Source organism: Mytilus galloprovincialis, chromosome 9 (assembly GCF_965363235.1).
Source record: "Mytilus galloprovincialis chromosome 9, xbMytGall1.hap1.1, whole genome shotgun sequence".
In the NCBI taxonomy this organism is placed as follows: Eukaryota; Metazoa; Mollusca; class Bivalvia; order Mytilida; family Mytilidae; genus Mytilus; species Mytilus galloprovincialis.
In genome coordinates, this window is record NC_134846.1 from 73,528,904 (window position 1) to 73,548,368 (window position 19,465).

The following is a 19,465-nucleotide window of genomic DNA, read 5'->3' on the forward strand; positions in this document are numbered from 1 at the left end:
GAACAACAAATTTTTGTTCGCATAAATTTAGGGTGCCAGCATGTCCTCCTTTTATTCAAAATATTGATACGTAACAAAATTTCAGTAGTTTTGATACCTCATGCTGACTTGTACAACAAAATGATTTGACCGCATTGACCAAAACTGACCATATGTGCACTTTAATTTGTAAATCTATATACCATGTATATAAAACTGCTTAGTAAATAAGCCATATTTTTTATGCCAGGATTCAATGTATAATACAATGGACAGTAATATTGCAATATAATAACAACAAATTTTTGTTCGCATTAATTTTGGATGTCAGCATGTCCTCCTTTAATTCAAAATATTGATATGTAACAAAATTTCAGTAGATTTGATACCTCATGCTGACTTATACAACAAAATTATTTGACTGCATCGACCAAAAACTGACCTGCATATATGCACTTTAATTTAAAAATCTATATATATCCGCATAGTAAATCAGCCATATTTTTTATGTCTGGATTCAATGTATAAAATAAATGACCGCTGTTGGGATGGCGCCTAATTATGTCTTCTCTTGGCACTCCTGTGAGCATGTTAGTAGGACGGCAAATGTAAGCAATAAGGAAAACAATTAATGCAATTTTTTTCCCGCATACATTGAGAATGTCAGTGTTTCATCTCTGTATTCATAATATTGAACAGTCACTATGGTGTGTAAAACGAAACTATTAGGCCGCATCATCCAAGTACATGTACCAACACTGACATGTCTGAATTCATTTGTGATTTAAAAAAAAAAATGTATTTGAGGTTCTCTTCTGGTAATAGTATACTGTTAATCTATTATGTCGGTTGATTGATTTTGTTTGTAGTTAACCGTCAAGTGACAACTATTTCATTCATGTGCACAAATCTCTCGACAAATCTGACGAATTTGACGAGATTGTTGGTAGTTTTACCACATCGTACATATCCGGACACTGTACAACTGTACAATTTTCGTTGGAATATTCTGCGGACAAAGAATAGTAAATCCAATCCAAATATTAAAGTAGAATAACAATGAAATATCCATGCATGTATAAATGCGTAAAGTAAAAATTATGAAGGGACAGGTAAAAAACGGGGAACGAAGTAACGTCGACAAAGATGTTGATATCCCATGATATACGAATGTTGTTCCGATGCGTTGGATAACCCTAATTTCTATCCGCATTCTAATTAAAAAAATATGATAGTTCTATGTAATTGACTAATGTTTATAAGAATATATAAAAATAAAAAAAGAAAGAATTGTGTTGTTATCAATAATGTCTAGTAGAGTATATATATAGCGAGTAAAGAAATTTGCTATCAGAGGCCTTCTCGGGAAGAACAATGCGAATGTTGTTTATACATATTTTAATAAAGCTCAAGTCTGATATGAAAAGTCGCAAAAAGTTTGAAAACGATAACATTTCATAAGCAGACATGTCCCCAGGTCTGGTCAATAGCAGACCTGTCCACAGGTCTGGTCAGAAGCAGACCTGTCCACAGGTCTGGTCAGGAGCAGACCTGTCCACAGGTCTGGTATGGGGCAGACCTGTCCTCAGGACTGGTCAAAAGCAGACTTGTCCACAGGTCTGGTCTGGAACAGACCCGTCGATAGGTCTGCAGCAGTCATAAAAAAGCGGACCGTAGGTCTGGTCCACCGTAGACGAAGTTAACTTGCTGGTCTGCTTAAAAATTCTCAAGTTAACTTAAAAAGCAGTCAACAAGTTAACTCTAAGTTAACTTATGTCAAGGTTAGGACCGCACCCATCTGTACTGGTTAACAAAAGGAAAATACGATCTGAAAAGGAGTTTCCACATAAACATCAGCAAGAAAGCCAACGCCACCTTGACCTTTTTAGGAGGAACTTGAGAACATGTAGTAAGATCAACAATGGAATATGGCGCAACAATCTGGAACCCATATATGAAAGAGGATATTGACAAACTAGAACGTTTACAAAACAGGCTTACGATTCAAAAAAAAACTACAGGAGTAGAGAAACAGGGTCCCTAACTAATATGAGACGCCAGCTTGAAATGGAGCCGCTAGAGGAAATACCCCGTCTTATCCTGATTTACAAGGTGGTTGAGGGTCTGGTGCCGGCTCTACCAGCCGACAATTTTATCATACCAGCACGACCTAAACGAACTATCAAAGCCAAAACATATTCAAACTGTGAAACTGACAATATTATTGAACGTCTAGTTATCAATAACACTAGAGGACTTTAAGTCCCAAATAGCAATAAACAATCCATGTTTTGTGGAAACAACTATCCACTGGAACCAACTACCAGATAAAGTACATGCAGGTTCTGTCGAGGCATTTAAGACCGCTCTACAAGAACACCGTCAATAACAACGGCGCTCTTCTCCACCGTGTATAAAAGCCTAAACAGGATTCTACACGTACCACTACAGATACAAATACAACAGACACAGGCATAGCGATCGAGCTAAGAAATTAAACACTGTAATATGGTACCAAAGGACATCGCCGTCAAAACAGGAAAATTAACAATAGGGAACGACAAAAAAGTAATTGTCCTATGACCGATGGGTTTTTTCGTTAACAAATTTTGATAGCTTTGATGTTCTACATCATCAAGTAATACAAACTGCATGTTTTGCATTATTCGTACTGAAGAAGGTGTTTATATATTTGGGTTTAAATTTTGTTATTTCTTTTTAAACAAGAATTTACAAAATTATTGTTAATCAGGCCATAGGGGATCTTCAAATCATACAGGAAATTCTGTTTTCCTAGAATTTTCCTGTAATTTGTATTAAATCGACGAAGTCTGAAGTATTTTGACCAAATGTTCATGACATATTAAGTTGACATACATAATACAAAGATCAACATCTCGATAAAGAACAGCCTTTAACATTATCCTAGATCTAATATGTTTTAATCGTCCTCCTGTAAAAGTGAACTTCACATATCTAGTTTAATATTGGTTGTTAATGGTTAAAGAAAAAAAGTTACAAATGTTGTCTTCAAAAAGCAATCTGTTTCAAAAGCTCATCCGTGAGTCGATTCTTTTTCGTATCATCGACTTCAGATGCAGTGGCAATGCATGGGGTTCTTTTTTGAAATACCTTTAATTGATTTGACCAATCATTGCTGGTTGAACTGTCAAATCTCAACTAATAATTTATCATTGGTTGTTGTTCTCTTAATAAATGCATCAAATGCTCTTCACAGTTAACACTACATATAATAAGATAATGTCAACAGCCTAATGCATCAAATTAATACCAGTAATCTTGTAATAATGTATTATAACATTGTCTATTATCATCAGATAACTATATCATAAGTATGTGTTCATGCAAAATATTATGGTGTTATATATACTTTGTCATATCACGAACACATTTTGTCGAGGCAATTTTCAAGAAACCTTTCCACTATTTTATTTTTTTCAATTTTTTATATGTGATTATATCACTAAATAACTTTCAATACTGGTAAATGGAGAGCAATTTGTTTGCAAAGCAGAATTAAAAACTAGTTTTCAAAACACACCCTTTATAAATAGGAAGCACTTGATTACTCTGCTCGATCATAAAAATATTTTCAAATAACAAACATTTAAATTGTGGCACTGAAATTGAAAGAAAATTGTTAACTAATTTCAGAGCTAGTTCACGTAACCTCAATATCAAGAAAGAAAAAAAATTATAACGTGAATACTATCGAAAGAAAATTTGAGATTTGGAGTCCTAAGTACGGGTTCACCTGTACCTCTTGTAGGATGTGTTTATTAAGCGTGTAGAATTTGTCTGCTTTTTTGTTTATGGAAAGAACATAGCACTTTTTGGCATTAAAACGCATCCCCATTTGTCGGCCCAGATTTCTAGTTGTTTCAAATCTATTTGTAGCTTTTGTTGGTCTTGGCTATTCTTAATTGTTCTGTATAGTAGGCAGTCGTCGGCAAATAGTCTTACTGATGATGTTACGCTGTCTGGTAGGTCACTGATGTGGCACAGGAATAGGATTGGTCTTAAGACTGTGCCCTGGAGGACCCCAGAGTCAACTGTTGTTTCGACAGATGATTCGCCTTCTACGATGGTTCGCATTGATCTTTCAGTTAGGAAGTTCTTAAGTCATTTGTGTGTGTTTCCTTTAATTCCATATTGATCTAATTTGTGTAATAATTTGTTGTGTGGTACTGTGTCGAAAGCTTTTGAAAAATCTAAAATGCCTACGTCGATTTGATGTCCCTTGTCATGTTCTTGTAGGAAGTCGTTGATGGTAGTTATGAGCTGGTTTCACATGAGTATCCTGACCTGAAGCCGTGGTTTAAGTTGGTTAGTATTTTGTTTTTTTCCAGATGTTTAAGAATGTGCCTGTATACTGGATATGTTCTAGAATTTTTCTGATGACAGATGTTAAAGATACAGGTCTGTAGTTTTCTGCTAGATGTTTGTCTCCCTTTTTGAAGATACTGGATATGTCCGCATCCCTCCAGTCTTTTGGAAGTTCACCTTTGTCTAGCGAGCATTGCATTAAAATTTGCAGTATGGGTGCCAGTTGTTCAGCACATTTCTTTAGTATGCGGTTTTGGATGTTATCTGGTCCAGAGGCTTTGTTTGGGTGGGTGTTTTTAGTAGTTTTTCCAGTCCCTTTTGATCGATCGTTAATGGTGTTATGTTGATTTTAGCTCGTATTCTTGTTGTTGGTAGGTTTGTATCTGATGTTATTTTGAATACAGACTTGAATTGTTCTAGTAGGAGTTCGGCTTTCCCTTTACTGTCACTGACATGATTAGTCCCCTTTTTTAATGGTGCTATTCCTCCTGGCGTTTGGATTTAATGTACTTCCAAAACGGCTTTGTGTCATTGTTGTTTAGGCCCTCAAAGATGTTTTGGTTGACGTATTCATAATCTGCTTTCCTCAGTTGTTTCTTACATTCCTTTTGAAAAGACCTATAATTTGACCATTTGTTTGTTTTTCTGGCTTGTTTGTATAGCCTCTGTTTTTTCTTTAGCATTTTCCTCTGTTTGATCCATGGGATGTTATTTCTTGATCTTATTTCTTTATTTGGAATGTTTGTATTCACGGTTTTTTTTAAGCTGACACTTTTGAAGGTGTCCCATAGTTGATGTACCTCAACTCCTTGATAATATTTTTCCTTGACCTCTTCTAGGGTGTGTTTAAGGTTTGTGCTAATTTAGTCATATTTTGCCTTCTTGTAGATGTAACATTTTATTTTAATTTTTATCTTTTATTTTTTTTTTAATAATAGAAATAATTTATTGGGTAATGGTATTCCACATCTACCAAGGTATTGGCTAGCAAATACCCTAGCACAGGGAAATCACTAATCACAAATACACTAGCAGAGAAAATAAATTGTCAGTACATAGAAATAGCATTTTACCTTTCAGTCAATCAAAATACAGCATTATACATGAGATGGAATTGATAAGAAAAATGCATTAATAGTGAATGAAAAAAATCTAAATCTAGATTTTAAAATTGAAACTAAAATCTGCTTAAATTTTGGTAACTGACCTTTTGTTACCTATTAGATTCTTTCACAATGTATATGAAAAGAAAAATGGTTGTAACAAGGTGAAATATTTTACCCTGAATTGTAGAAAAAACAAGGAGTTTGAACATCTGACAAAATTTCATCATTTCACCCTTATTAGAACATCTTCAAAAAAAAACTATTAATAGTTCTTCAGATTTAGAACCTACAAAAATATACAAATACTTATGAAATACAATTATATTGAATAAGTCATCAAATAATTTCCTTTTATCTGAAATATGTACAATTAGAATTTTCTAATATAATGCCTTGCTGAGGGCAGCATCATACGACTGCAGAGGAAGTAACCTGAACGGTTGTGGCAAATTTGGACACAATATTCAAATTTGATACTGCCTGTATTTGGATTGTGATCAAATCTTTGACATCACATTTGGGTTTAAGACACAAAATAAATGTGGTTAAACATCTTACAATACTGTTTCAATAAAAAAAAGTATGGAAAAAGATATGAATCCCTTAAATCCATTTACTTAAAACTAAAGTTATTATCCGGAAACCCAATGTGTCTTTGCAAGACGACATCATAGCTTTATGTAAAACCCCAAAAATGTTTGCGGTCATATAAAAATTAATCCCAACATTTGTTTTGTGATTTATACATTGTGTTGAATTATTATTTTTTTATTGAACTGGTAACCCACATTTGCAACTTATTTTTCAGTTAACGGACAGCCAGTTGTACAACTTACTGATGGAAGAACAGTAACATTAATGAAAAAGTCAAAAGCACCAAAATATAATTATGTAAACATTTTCTTGGTAGGCTTTTGTTTCCAGGTCCAGTGGCGGATCCAGGGGGGGGGTTCCGGGGGTGCGCACCCCCCCTTTATTTTTGCTGATCAATGCATTTGTATCGGGACATATGTTTTGCACCCCCCCCTTTGCCCTGGGTGCCCTGGGTTAGCACCCCCCCTTTCGAAAATTCCTGCATCCGCCCCTGCAGGTCGGTGGTGATAATGTCATGGTCTGATATACCTGGTACGTTATTTGAGGATTAACTAGAGTTGGGTTCGTGACAAATACAAGATCTAAGAGGTTTCCTTCACGAGTTGGTATAGTGTGTATTTGTGTCAGGTTATATGTTTCAGCTATATCAACTAGTCCATGTTGGATTTCTCTGTCTGGTCCAAGGGCTGTTGCTGTGTTCCATATGATGTCAGGGCAGTTGAAATCTCCTGCTAGTATGATATTGGTGTTCCCATTGGTCGTGGCCTTCTCAAGTGACTTTTGCAGTTCGTTTAGGTGTTGTTTTTTTTTATCTCTGTGTCGCATGTAAAAAGATCCAACTAGCAAGTCTTTGTTGTTTTTTTTTTTATTTTGACCTTTACCCATTCAATTTCTCCTTCAGTGATTAAGGATGTTTGTTCAACAAGTACAAATACACCCCCTCCAAGGGTCCCTCTGTCATTTCTGTATGAGACAATATCTGAAAAAGAATAATTTCCATGTCCCATCTTTCACCAGCAATTATTTTTTTGTTCAGACATCTTTTTGGAAAATTTTAACTAGAGTATATAATGCGTCAACTGCACCAAATTAAACATTCTTTTTAAAATTGCTCTAATAAAAAAAAATATAATTCAAAGGGTCAAACCCCAAAAAATCATGTTGTCCCCTGTTATTTTCTCAAAATTAAATCATTCAAAGAATATCTAAATTAAGTAAACAGCCTTCCGATTTTCACAAATCTAATAGATTATACGAAACACTTCTCCATTACTGGTCTGATTTTGTTGTAACTAAAGCATACATGTAAGAAAATTTTGCATTTTTAAGGGTATTTTAAATGTTGTCCCCAGGGGTAATTTCTTTCCTGTTACCGCTGGGTTTTTTTCACCAGTGGACACGTTTGAAAGACATAAATTTTATTTCTTTTAATGTGAAGAGCATCTTTTCCTGAATGTACGACTCCACATATTTAGTGAATAGCAGCCAGTTTGAAAAATGTGAACTCCCCAAAGATCAGAATTTGTAGAAAAATAATTTTGTTGTTCTCTCCTTTTACAGCCTTTTGTGTACCTTCTGAGAATATTTCATTGTCAGCACTATAACAGTACAAGTGTTTTTATAGTATCTTATCAAATTGATATGTAGATGGAAGTAAACTTCTACACAATCCTTTCTGTTACGTTCTGTCATGTTACCTGATAAAAAATAACAGCATAACCATAATCAGTAACAGGAAGGATGTTCAAGACAATTTCACTCATGAATCAAAAAGTTAATCTACTATATGCCAACCATTTCATTTAATATAAGTTATCATCATCATATTAAGGGGACGACCATTTGATATAAACTTAATATCGATCCTTAAAGTAAACTTTAAAAGAGAAAAAATGGTTACCAATTCAACACTGTAATCTGTATCCAGGAATGTTTTTTTTTTAATTTATTGCTATTGATATTGATTTTGTTGTCAGTAAATAAAAATAAAAATAAATAGTCTTCTATACATATCCACAGGCATGGCTCTACAAGCTGTCGATACCTGTATATATATTTTTTGAAGTCTTTACACTTAATCCAATGGATGTTGAATGTGTACTGATTGATATTTTAGTCTTAAATGCATGATTTGTTATTCGTTCTCAAGACTTTCTAATTTGAAATATCCTATCAGCCATTATTTTTGTGAATTCTGTTGTTTATTTATTATGAACTGTTTATTGTCTAATGGGCCTGTTCATTAATGGCAGAAGCAAGAACCATGTTTGTCATCTTTTGCCACCGTCTGTTGTTACCGTACAAGTATAAGGTATCTGATATAATTTGATGCTGTTTTCAAATTATGTACTATTATTTGATGTCGTCATTTGTTAGCATGCATATTTGTCATCATTTGTTGGATGACGTCGACTGTTTTATCGCTTGATTGTTATTGTCAATCTATTACAGCATACGCATTTGTCTAAAAGTTCTTGACCTTTTTTCGCAATGAGATGAACATGATAGTTACTTATGCCAACGTATGAAGTGGGTCTTATCGTCATATATATAAACTCCTTTTAGGATAGTGTAAACTAATATTGACATCAACATTGATTATTTTCGGTGTCTCTGACAAAACTATCGTCCCTTGAGCGGCAGGCTATACAGATAACACCCTCTACGTTCGTACCGGTGATTATGATGTTAATAATATTACAGAATATCAACAATCCTCAGTGGTGACTATTCTAGAATTTAAGGTGAACCTGATATAGCCAGAAAATATGTAACAAATCTAATGTTCATGATCTATAAATTCAAAGGGGATGAACGTTCATAAAGGGTATAGAAGAGGAACGAAAGATACCAAAGGGACAGTCAAACTCATAAATCTCAAACAAACTGACAACGCCATGGCTAAAAATGAAAAAGACAAACAAACAACAGCACACATGACACAACATAGAAAACTAAAGAAGAAACAGCACGAACCCCACCAAAAAACTAGGGGTGATCTCAGGTGCTCCGGAAGGGTAAGCAGATCCTGCTCCACATGTGGCATCCGTCGTGTTGCTTATGTGATAACAAATCCGGTAAATAGTCTAATTCGGTAGGTCACATATATATATATATTAAGTCAAACTGGAAGACAATCTCGGTGTTCAGTTAGAAACAAAATTTTATAAGAATGTCATGCTCGATGCGCTTGCAATAAAATACCAAACACTAGTGCATTTCCGGTAGCATTGATCCCCAAAGGGGGCTGACTGAAGAATACAAATATGGTCACTCTTATTCTTAGTAAAAACCCTTGAAAAAGTAGGGGGTTCGTTTCGGCTGTGTGGGATGCATAAATATACAGCCACTTCCAGTCATAATGAGGACGTTAAAATATAATGGACGTCAAGTTGGTTACTTATTCCCTATTCCCTATTCGTTACCTATTCCATATTCCCTATTCGTTACCTATTCGTTACCTATTCCCTATTCCCTATTCGTTACCTATTCGTTACCTATTCCCTATTCGTTACCTATTCGTTACCTATTCGTTACCTATTCCCTATTCCCAATTCGTTACCTATTCGTTACCTATTCCCTATTCCCTATTCGTTACCTATTCCCTATTCCCTATCGTTACCTATTCGTTACTTATTCCCTATTCCTTATTCGTTACTTATTCGATTTTTAATATCCTTCCCCCTTTTTAATTGTTTATACTCTTATATATGGTAATAGTTCTAAATTTGTTGAGGTAAAATGATCTTTTTATGACCTATTTATATGTGTTTGTGCTCAACCGATCCTTTTACTTTACGTTCGATACTCATTTGTTCCTTATTTGATTTTTATACGTTCTACCTTTTAACTGCTTTATGTCCGTATGTTTGAAGATGGATCTTGGTTCGAAGGGATGAAATCACCGTGTTGGCGCTTGCATATAAAAAAAGATGTGGTATGATTGCCAATGAGACAACACCCCACAATAGACCAAAATGACACAGAAACTATCAACTATAGGTCAATGTACGGCCTTCAACAATGAGCATAGCCCAAACCGTGTAGTCACCTATAAAAGGCCCAGACATGACAATTTCAAACAATTCAAACAACAAAATTAACGGCCGTATTTCATATACAAAAAAATAAACGGAAAACAAATATGTAACACAAAAACAAACGATAACTACTTAATTTCAGGCTCTTGTCTAGGGACAGGCACTTACTAACATAATGTGGTGGGGTTAAACATGTTAGCAGGGTGTACATCGTTTCGGAGCATGCTATTACTTTGTTTAATTCGTTCCATCACTCGCTTATAATTCGCTTATAATACGTGTATCATACGTTGCACCTTTTAAAACATGATTTTCAATTGTTCTGTTGTCTCTGGTGGTAGATTTGGGTTCTGTGTATATGTACCCGTTCCAGCGCTCGGATAATACCCTGTTAAATATTCGTTCCTTATTCGCTTTTAATGCGCGGGGTAAGTATACGTTCACCTTGAAATAAATCGTTTTTTAATTGTGTTCATGTCTTTGGTGGTAACAATGTGTTCTTAGAGACGAAATGACCCTATTTGAGTGCATGTACCCGTTCCAGCGCTCGGTTAATACCCTGTTACCTATTCGTTACCTATTCACTTATAATACGTTTGTTATACGTTGCACCTTTTAGAAAAGGATTTTCAATTGTGTCCATGTCTCTGGTGGTAACAATGTGTTCTTATAGATGAAATACCCCTATTAGCGCGTATGTACCCGTTCCAGCGCTCGGATAATACCCGGTTACTTATTCGCTTTTAATGCACAGGGTATTTGTTGCACCTTGAAATAAATCGTTTTTTAATTGTGTTCATGTCTCTGGTGGTAACAATGTGTTCTTAGAGATGAAATGACCCTATTAGCGCGCATGTACCCGTTCCAGCTCTCGGTTAATACCCTGTTACCTATTCGTTACCTATTCGTTACCTATTCACTTATAATACGTTTGTTGTACGTTGCACCTTTTAGAAAAGGATTTTCACTTGTGTTCATGTCTCTGGTGGTAACTATGTGTAATTAGAGATGAAATTACCCTATTAACGCGCATGTACCCGTTCCAGCGCTCGGTTAATACCCTGTTACCTATTCGTTACCTATTCGTTACTTATTCGCTTTAAATACGTTTGTTGTGCGTTGCAGCTTTTAGAAAAAGATTTTCATTTGTGTTCATGTCTCTGGTGGTAACAATGTGTTCTTAGAGATGAAATAACCCTTTTAGCGCGTATGTACCCGTTCCAGCGCTCGGCTGATACCTTGTTACTTATTCGTTACTTCTTATTTCAAGGTGCAACGCATAACACGCGTATTTAAAGCGAATAAGGTTCACGAATAAGTAACAGGGTATCAGTCGAGCGCTGAAACGGGTACATATGTTCGATTAAGGTTATTTCACCTCTAAGAACCGACAGTTACCACCAGAGACACAAAAATATTTCTTTTTAAAGTGCAAAGCATAACACACGTTTTAAAAGCGAATAAGGAACGAATATAAGTAACAGGGTATCAGTGTAGCGGTGAAATGGGTACATGTGTGCTAATAGGTTTTTTCAACTCAGAGAACACATAATTACCACCAGAGACATGAAAGCAATCGATAATCGTTTTATTTCAAGGTGCAACGTATACCACGCGTATTAAAAGCGATTAAGGAACGAATAAGTTACAGGGTATAAACCGAGCGCTGGAACGGGTAAATACATGCTAATAGGGTTATTTCATCTCTAAGAACACATAGTTACCGCCAGAGACAAGAACACAGTTGAAAATCATTTTCTAAAATGTTTATTTTTATACAAGCGATAAAAGGTGATTTTACCTCTTCGAACCAAGAACCAGATCTTCAAACATACGAATATAAAACATCTAAAAGGTAGAACGTATAATAATCAAATAATAAACAAATAAGTATCTAACATAAAGCAATAGGATCGGTTGAGCACAAACACATATAAATAGGTCATAAAAAGGTCATTTTACCTCAACAAATTTAGATCTATAACAAGAGATAAGAATATAAACAAGAGTGCACACGCTGGAATGTCTCGCCTTCTTTACTAATCATTGATATTATGTTGATAGTCTTAACATGTTTAACCCCGCCACATTATTTATGTATGTGCCTGTCCCAAGTCAAGAGCCTGTATATTCAGTGGTTGTCGTTTGTTTATGTGTTACATATTTGTTTTTCGTTCATTTTTTTACATAAATAAGGCCGTTAGTTTTCTCGTTTGAATTGTTTTACATTGTCTTATCGGGGCCTTTTATAGTTGACTATGCGGTATGGGCTTTGCTCATTGTTGAAGGCCGTACGGTGACCTATAGTTGTTAATGTCTGTGTCATTTTGGTCTTTTGTGGAAAGTTGTCTCATCGGCAATCATGCTGAACGGGTCGTTGTCGACCTGGGTACTCCATCAACAGTGGCGGATCCAAGGGGGGGGGGGGGGGGTTTCCGGGGGTGCGCACCCCCCTTTATTTTTGCCGATCAATGCATTTGTATCGGGACATATGTTTTGCACCCCCCCTTTGTCCTGGGTGCCCTGGGTTAGCATCCCCCCTTTCGAAAATTCCTGCATCCGCCCCTGATCAACGTACCCTGGGTACTTTTACTTTCAATGATGGTACCCTGGGTACCGTGTTTTGGATGAATGGTACCAATAGGGTACGTTTCCGTCGATAATCGTACCCAGCTTCGTACCGATTTGAGTCTTGAAATTTATCGCGAGATTTCTTAGGAGTTCCGAATAGTCGGATGTTGGTGGTTAGCCCGTGGGTTGATTTTTAATTATATTCTACACTTGTAAACAACAAATGGACGATGGATTTGATTCGGGGTTACAATGATTCAGAAACAGAATCAGATGAGAACGAACATGATCAATTTCTCCGAACCTTCCATGTTGCTGTTGGTGGCAATGAGTTAGAAAACAGTTTGACAAGTCATCAGTTGTTGAAGTAAATTGACTTGGTCAGGTACAAACGTGATATAAAGAAGAAGTACATCACACCTAAAGAGGATGACAATGTTGAACGTTGAGATGTTCCGATAGCAATCACGTGGTTTTAAGACGAGAGTAGGGTACGTTTAATACTCCGCGGTACCATGACGCATTTTATTTCAAACGAGGGTACGTGTATGACAAAACACGGTACCCAGGGTACCATCATTGAAAGTAAAAGTACCCAGGGTACGTTGATGGAGTACCCAGGTCGACAACGACCCGTTCAGCGGCAAGCATATACCACATCTTCTTTTTATATTAAGTAAAAAGCTTTATAACAACTGTCACATAACTTAACATTAACCAAGATAACAAAGACCAATGAACCATGAAAATGAGGTCAAGGTCAGATGAAACATGCCAGACAGACATGTACCGCTAACAATGCTTTCATACAACAAATATAGTTGACCTCTTACTTATAGTTTAAGAAAAATAGACCAAAACACAAAAACTTAACACTGAGCAATGAACCGTGAAAATGAGGTCGAGGTCAAATGAAACCTGCGCGACTGACATACAGATCATATAATATTTCCATGCACCAAAAATAGTTGACTTATAGCATATAGTATTAGATAAAAAGACCAAAACTCAAAAACTTAACTTTGACCACTCAACCATGAAAATGAGGTCAAAGGTCAGATGACATCTGCACGCTAGACATGTACACCTTACAATCATTCCATACAACAAATATTGTAGATCTATTGTGTAAAGTATGAGAAAAAGAGACCAAAACACAAAAACTTAACTATAACCACTGAACCATGAAAATAAGGTCAAGGTCAGATGACACCTGCCAGTTGGACATGGACACCTTACAGTCCTTCCACACACCGAATATACTTGCCCTATTGCTTATAGTATCTGAGATATGGACTTGACCACCAAAACTTAACCTTGTTCACTGATCCATGAAATGAGGACGAAATTAAGTGAAATTAACTGACGGGCACGAGGACCTTACAATGTACGCACATACCAAATATAACTATCCTATTACTTAAAATAAGAGAGAATTCAACATTACAAAAAATCTTAACTTTTTTTTCAAGTGGTCACTGAACCATGAAAATGAGGTCAATGACATTTGACATGTGACTGACAGAAACTTCGTAACATGAGGCATCTATATACAAAGTATGAAGCATCCAGTTCTTCCACCTTCTAAAATATAAAGTTTTTAAAAAGTTAGCTAACATTGCCGCCGCCGCCGGATCACTATCCCTATGTCGAGCTTTCTGCAACAAAAGTTGCAGGCTCGACAAAAATTAAAAAGGGTGAGGATATCAAAAATCGAATAAGTAACGAATAAGGAATAAGTAACGAACAGGTAACGAATAGGGAATAGAGAATAAATAACGAATAGGTAACGCATAGGGAATAGGGAATAAGTAACGAATAGGTAACAAATAGGGAATAGGGAATAAGTTACGAATAGGTAACGCATAGGGAATAGGGAATACGTAACGAATAGGTAACAAATAAGTAACAGGGTATTAACCGAGCGCTGGAACGGGTACATGCGCGCTAATAGGGTCATTTCATCTCTTAGAACACATTGTTACCACCAGAGACATGGACACAATTGAAAATCCTTTTCTAAAAGGTGCAACGTACAACAAACGTATTATAAGTGAATAGGTAACAAATAGGTAACGAATAGGTAACAGGGTATTAACCGAGCGCTGGAACGGGTACATGCGCTCTAATAGGGTCATTTCGTCTCTAAGAACACATTGTTACCACCAGAGACATGAACACAATTAAAAAACGATTTATTTCAAGGTGCAACGTATACTTACCCCGCGCATTAAAAGCGAATAAGGAACGAATAAGTAACAGGGTATTATCCGAGCGCTGGAACGGGTACATACGCGCTAATAGGGGTATTTCATCTATAAGAACACATTATTACCACCAGAGATATGAACACAATTGAAAATCCTTTTCTAAAAGGTGCAACGTACAACAAACGTATTAAAAGCGAATAAGTAACGAATATTTAACAGGGTATTATCCGAGCGCTGGAACGGGTACATATGCGCTTATAGAGTTATATCACCTCTAAGAACCCAAATCTACCACCAAAGACAACAAAACAATTGAAAATCATGTTTTAAAAGGTGCAACGTATGATGCCTGTCCCTAGACAAGAGCCTGAAATTAAGTAGTTATCTTTTGTTTTTGTGTTACATATTTGTTTTCCGTTTATTTTTTTGTATATGAAATACGGCCGTTAGTTTTGTTGTTTGAATTGTTTGAAATTGTCATGTCTGGGCCTTTTATAGGTGACTACACGGTTTGGGCTATGCTCATTGTTGAAGGCCGTACATTGACCTATAGTTGATAGTTTCTGTGTCATTTTGGTCTATTGTGGGGTGTTGTCTCATTGGCAATCATACCACATCTTTTTTTATATTCAAGCGCTAACACGGTGATTTCATCCCTTCGAAGCAAGATCCATCTTCAAACATACGGACATAAGGCAGTTAAAAGGTAGAACGTATAAAAATCAAATAAGGAACAAATGAGTATCGAACATAAAGTAAAAGGATCGGTTGAGCACAAACACATATAAATAGGTCATAAAAAGATCATTTTACCTCAACAAATTTAGAACTATTACCAGATATAAGAGTATAAACAATTAAAAAGGGGGAAGGATATTAAAAATCGAATAAGTAACGAATAAGGAATAGGGAATAAGTAGCGAATAGGTAACGATAGGGAATAGGGAATAAGTAACGAATAGGTAACGAATAGGGAATAGGGAATATGTAACGAATAGGGAATAGGGAATAGGTAACGAATAGGTAACGAATTGGGAATAGGGAAAAGGTAACAAATAGGTAACGAATAGGGAATAGGGAATAGGTAACGAATCGGTAACGAATAGGGAGTAGGGAATAGGTAACGAATAGGTAACGAATAGGGAATAGGGAATAGGGAATAGGTAACGAATAGAACGAATAGGGAATAGGGAATAGGTAACGAATAGGTAACGAATAGGGAATAGGTAACGAATAGGGAATAGGGAATAAGTAACCAACTTGACGTCTATTAAAATATAAGGAAAACAAATCTGAGACAAGTGCATGTGCCTATATACCATCACTTTCCAGTTGTTTTTTTTGCCGAACCTCATCTCGAACCTACCCAATTACAAACCAAACTACTATATTTATTGTTATTTTGTTACCATCATGAACATGCATAACAAAAATTTGCCACTGAACATTTAGCAACTAACAACCAATCAATCAGCCAATTGGAAGCCTGTGGTCCTGACTGGCTTACTGATTGTTAACGCCGTCAGACAAAGTGTAGATTGAAACAGGAAGCCAAGCTAAACTTTCAGGGATACCAAATGCGGTTAATCAAATATTGATCAAACTATTCTACATCTTGAAAGCGTATTATAACACCCATTTAAGTTACACCAACCAGGTATATTTCTCCGTGCTAAAAGCCTTACTGTGGTGTTGATTTGAAATACAACAATAAAAGCTGTGTTACTTTACATTGTGTTTTGTCAATATAAAAAAGAAGATGTGGTATGATTGCCAATGAGACAACTCTCCACAAGAGACTAAAATGTATGTGTTGAGACGTAATGTATCGTTTTTGAAATACACTATATCCTTTATTCTATCAAAGTGCCTAAGAAACAATTGACCGTATCTGAATGATGCAGATTATTCCAGAAACATGTGTACCAAAATATGCATGAAACTGAATAAGGAATAGGTGACATGTCTTGAATACAGTCCTAATTTGTCTTCTAAATAAGACAATAAGGTTGTAATGGCAAAAGGTTTTATAAGTTAACTTATAAATTAAATGTGTACACAACAAAAATCAAACAGCTTAAAAAGCAAGAAAACAAATTAAAAAATAACAGACAAAGCAGACAAAGTTAATATAAATAAAGGTCCATCCGTTTCTTTCTATTTCAAGGATAACTAAAAAGGAAAATTGATCGGCTATTCTAAAGCCTGATGAAATATAATTATTTTTATAATTGCTTCTTTAATGTTTTTTATCATGATATTAATAATTGATAAGTTATTCCCAACTGAGTAATTTCGCTTACCATATATAATAACCTTTAAACTTAATTACTTAAGAACGGTATATGACAAATACGGATGTCATGTACTTGCATGAATAGGAAATACGAAAATATAAATAAAGGACGACACGTATCATTAATGTTCGGGGGGGCAAAAGCAATAATATGGGACAAATGTTTTCTCTATTTCAGGATGTCCTTAGTTATATTTGAAAAATATTTTTTCAGTATTTCAGATTGATTTTAAATAGAAGTACTGACAGTCATTAATATTTGGTTCTCAGCTCTAGTTTTGACTGGATGATATAGCAAAATGAATGCATGTACAACATAGTTGTTAATTTCTGTGTTTTTTGTTTTTGTTTTTTTGTTTTTTTTTTTGTCTCATTTGTCACGAGTTGGTTGACCGTTATGGAATAACCGTTTCACAAATGATATCGGATATATTCCTTACGTCGTAACTACAATCCCCTTCCCTTTCATGAATGTGACCTACCGAATTAGACTATTTATCGGATTCGTTATCACATAAGCAACACGACGGGTGCCACATGTGGAGCAGGATCTGCTTACCCTTCCGGAGCACCTGAGATCACTCCTTGTTTTTTGGTGGGGTTCGTGTTGTTTATTCTTTAGTTTTCTATGTTGTGTCATGTGTGTTGTTGTTTGTTTGTCTTTTTCATTTTTAGCCATGGCGTTGTCAGTTTGTTATAGATTTATTAGTTTGACTGTCCCTTTGGTATCTTTCGTCCCTCTTTTGCAGAGTTGTCGCAAATGCATTGCCACAAGCATACCACATCTAATTTTTATACAAGAAGAAATTTTTATTATTATAAGCTGAAATTTGGTATAAATCATCACTTGTTCAGAATTTCAAGCATACAGAGTAATGTTGTAAAAATCATCACTTATACAGACTTTTTGAATATGATAATTTTGTAAATATCCTCGCCATTATAGACGTTTGTACAAGGGAACTCTGTACCAACCATCGTCAATACCGTATTAACAATTTGTACAAAACATACGTTTAATTTATATTCATATCACAGAATAAAGGGTGAATGCATTTTTACCATACATGTAGAAGCCTTGTGATTAAATGAAAAGAAGAAAAAACAAAGGGAACATTAAAAAGCATGTTACATACCCCATAGAAATTAGGTAATCCAACATTTTTAGTAGAATTGGTGTCAGTCGCATGGGTAGAATTTTCCTTCTTTACAAACCGATCCCGTCTGTCTAATTCTAATAACCATATTGCAGGAATTGTGCTACACAGGTAGAAGAAAAAACAAGGACAGAACCTGCAATCAAAAACAACAAATCCTTTTAAATATTGTTTCAAAGTTTGTTTAAATCAATATGCCTGCTCGTTTGTTTGAAACAATAACGGGATAGAATGAATGAGAGAGAAATAGAGCTGTCCAAGAACATTAGAAAGATCTAGCAAATGGAGTTCAGTCACCGTTTTCTGTAAAACTTTGGCAAAAGAAAATAGGAAATTGTATACTAGTATTCTTACCATTTATATTCCATTCCTTTCCTGGCTATTATTGTAATTAATCCTTCTATAAGGAAAACTCCGTCCGCAATAGCTAAGTACCAAAAATGCATATCATTCGCAATGTTGACAACTCTCCATATAGCCAGTAAACTATGTACCAACAAAACCAGCCGGACCATAATGGCCTTCACAATATTAAAAAACGGCTTCATATTTGTAAATCCTGGTTTTTTTCCCTTTTTCCTTATCCAACTATTTAGGAAGCTCTTGATTCTCTGCTTTGAGTATCACCGCTCACCCAATCATTCGGTCACTGGGTATGGCTGACATCTGATTGGATAATTGAATGAAAAAAATGCGTGAAAGCTTATTTAATCCTTTCCTAAATGTTCTCCAATAATATATCGTACAAAATGAATCATCACCTTCTTTCTAAACTAGTAATATTCAGTTTCCATAACAAGATATCCTTCTAAAAGTTTAATAATTCAAAAAGACCAACCATTTCAAATATTTGTTTAGTGTGGAATTGTCATCATTACAACTTTATTTATTACCAGATCCGTGACACGTTTGGAATCTGTAATACTATAATTATACTGTCGCGATCAATCGCTTTCCAGTGCACTTAATTAATAACGCTAAATGACTTTTTAAACATTTCTTTCTGTTGGAAACTCAATTCCCAGCTGAGTATGAATGCTTGATCAACGTTGATAAAGTTCGGAGTGTGAAATCTTCAAAAAAAATATATAGTTTCCGTGTTGTTTTTTTTTTTTTTTGTATTCTCTCCTTCGACTTCTTTTGTGAAAATATTCGGTGAATGAAA

The 19,465-nt window shown here is 35.4% G+C and overlaps 1 protein-coding gene across 1 annotated transcript in view; it reads right to left on the reverse strand.

Moving 5' to 3' along the window:
* LOC143045894 (transmembrane protein 26-like) overlaps positions 1-19,182 on the reverse strand; it is a 31,750-nt gene extending 12,568 nt beyond the window's left edge. The window contains exons 1-2 of the mRNA XM_076218720.1: positions 18,655-19,182; positions 18,280-18,436 (exon numbers count right to left, since the gene is read on the reverse strand). Coding sequence (XP_076074835.1) covers positions 18,280-18,436; positions 18,655-18,848 — 351 coding nt within the window. The 5' untranslated portion in view covers positions 18,849-19,182. The remainder of the gene's footprint in view (positions 1-18,279; positions 18,437-18,654) is intronic.
* Positions 19,183-19,465: the final 283 nt, after the last annotated feature.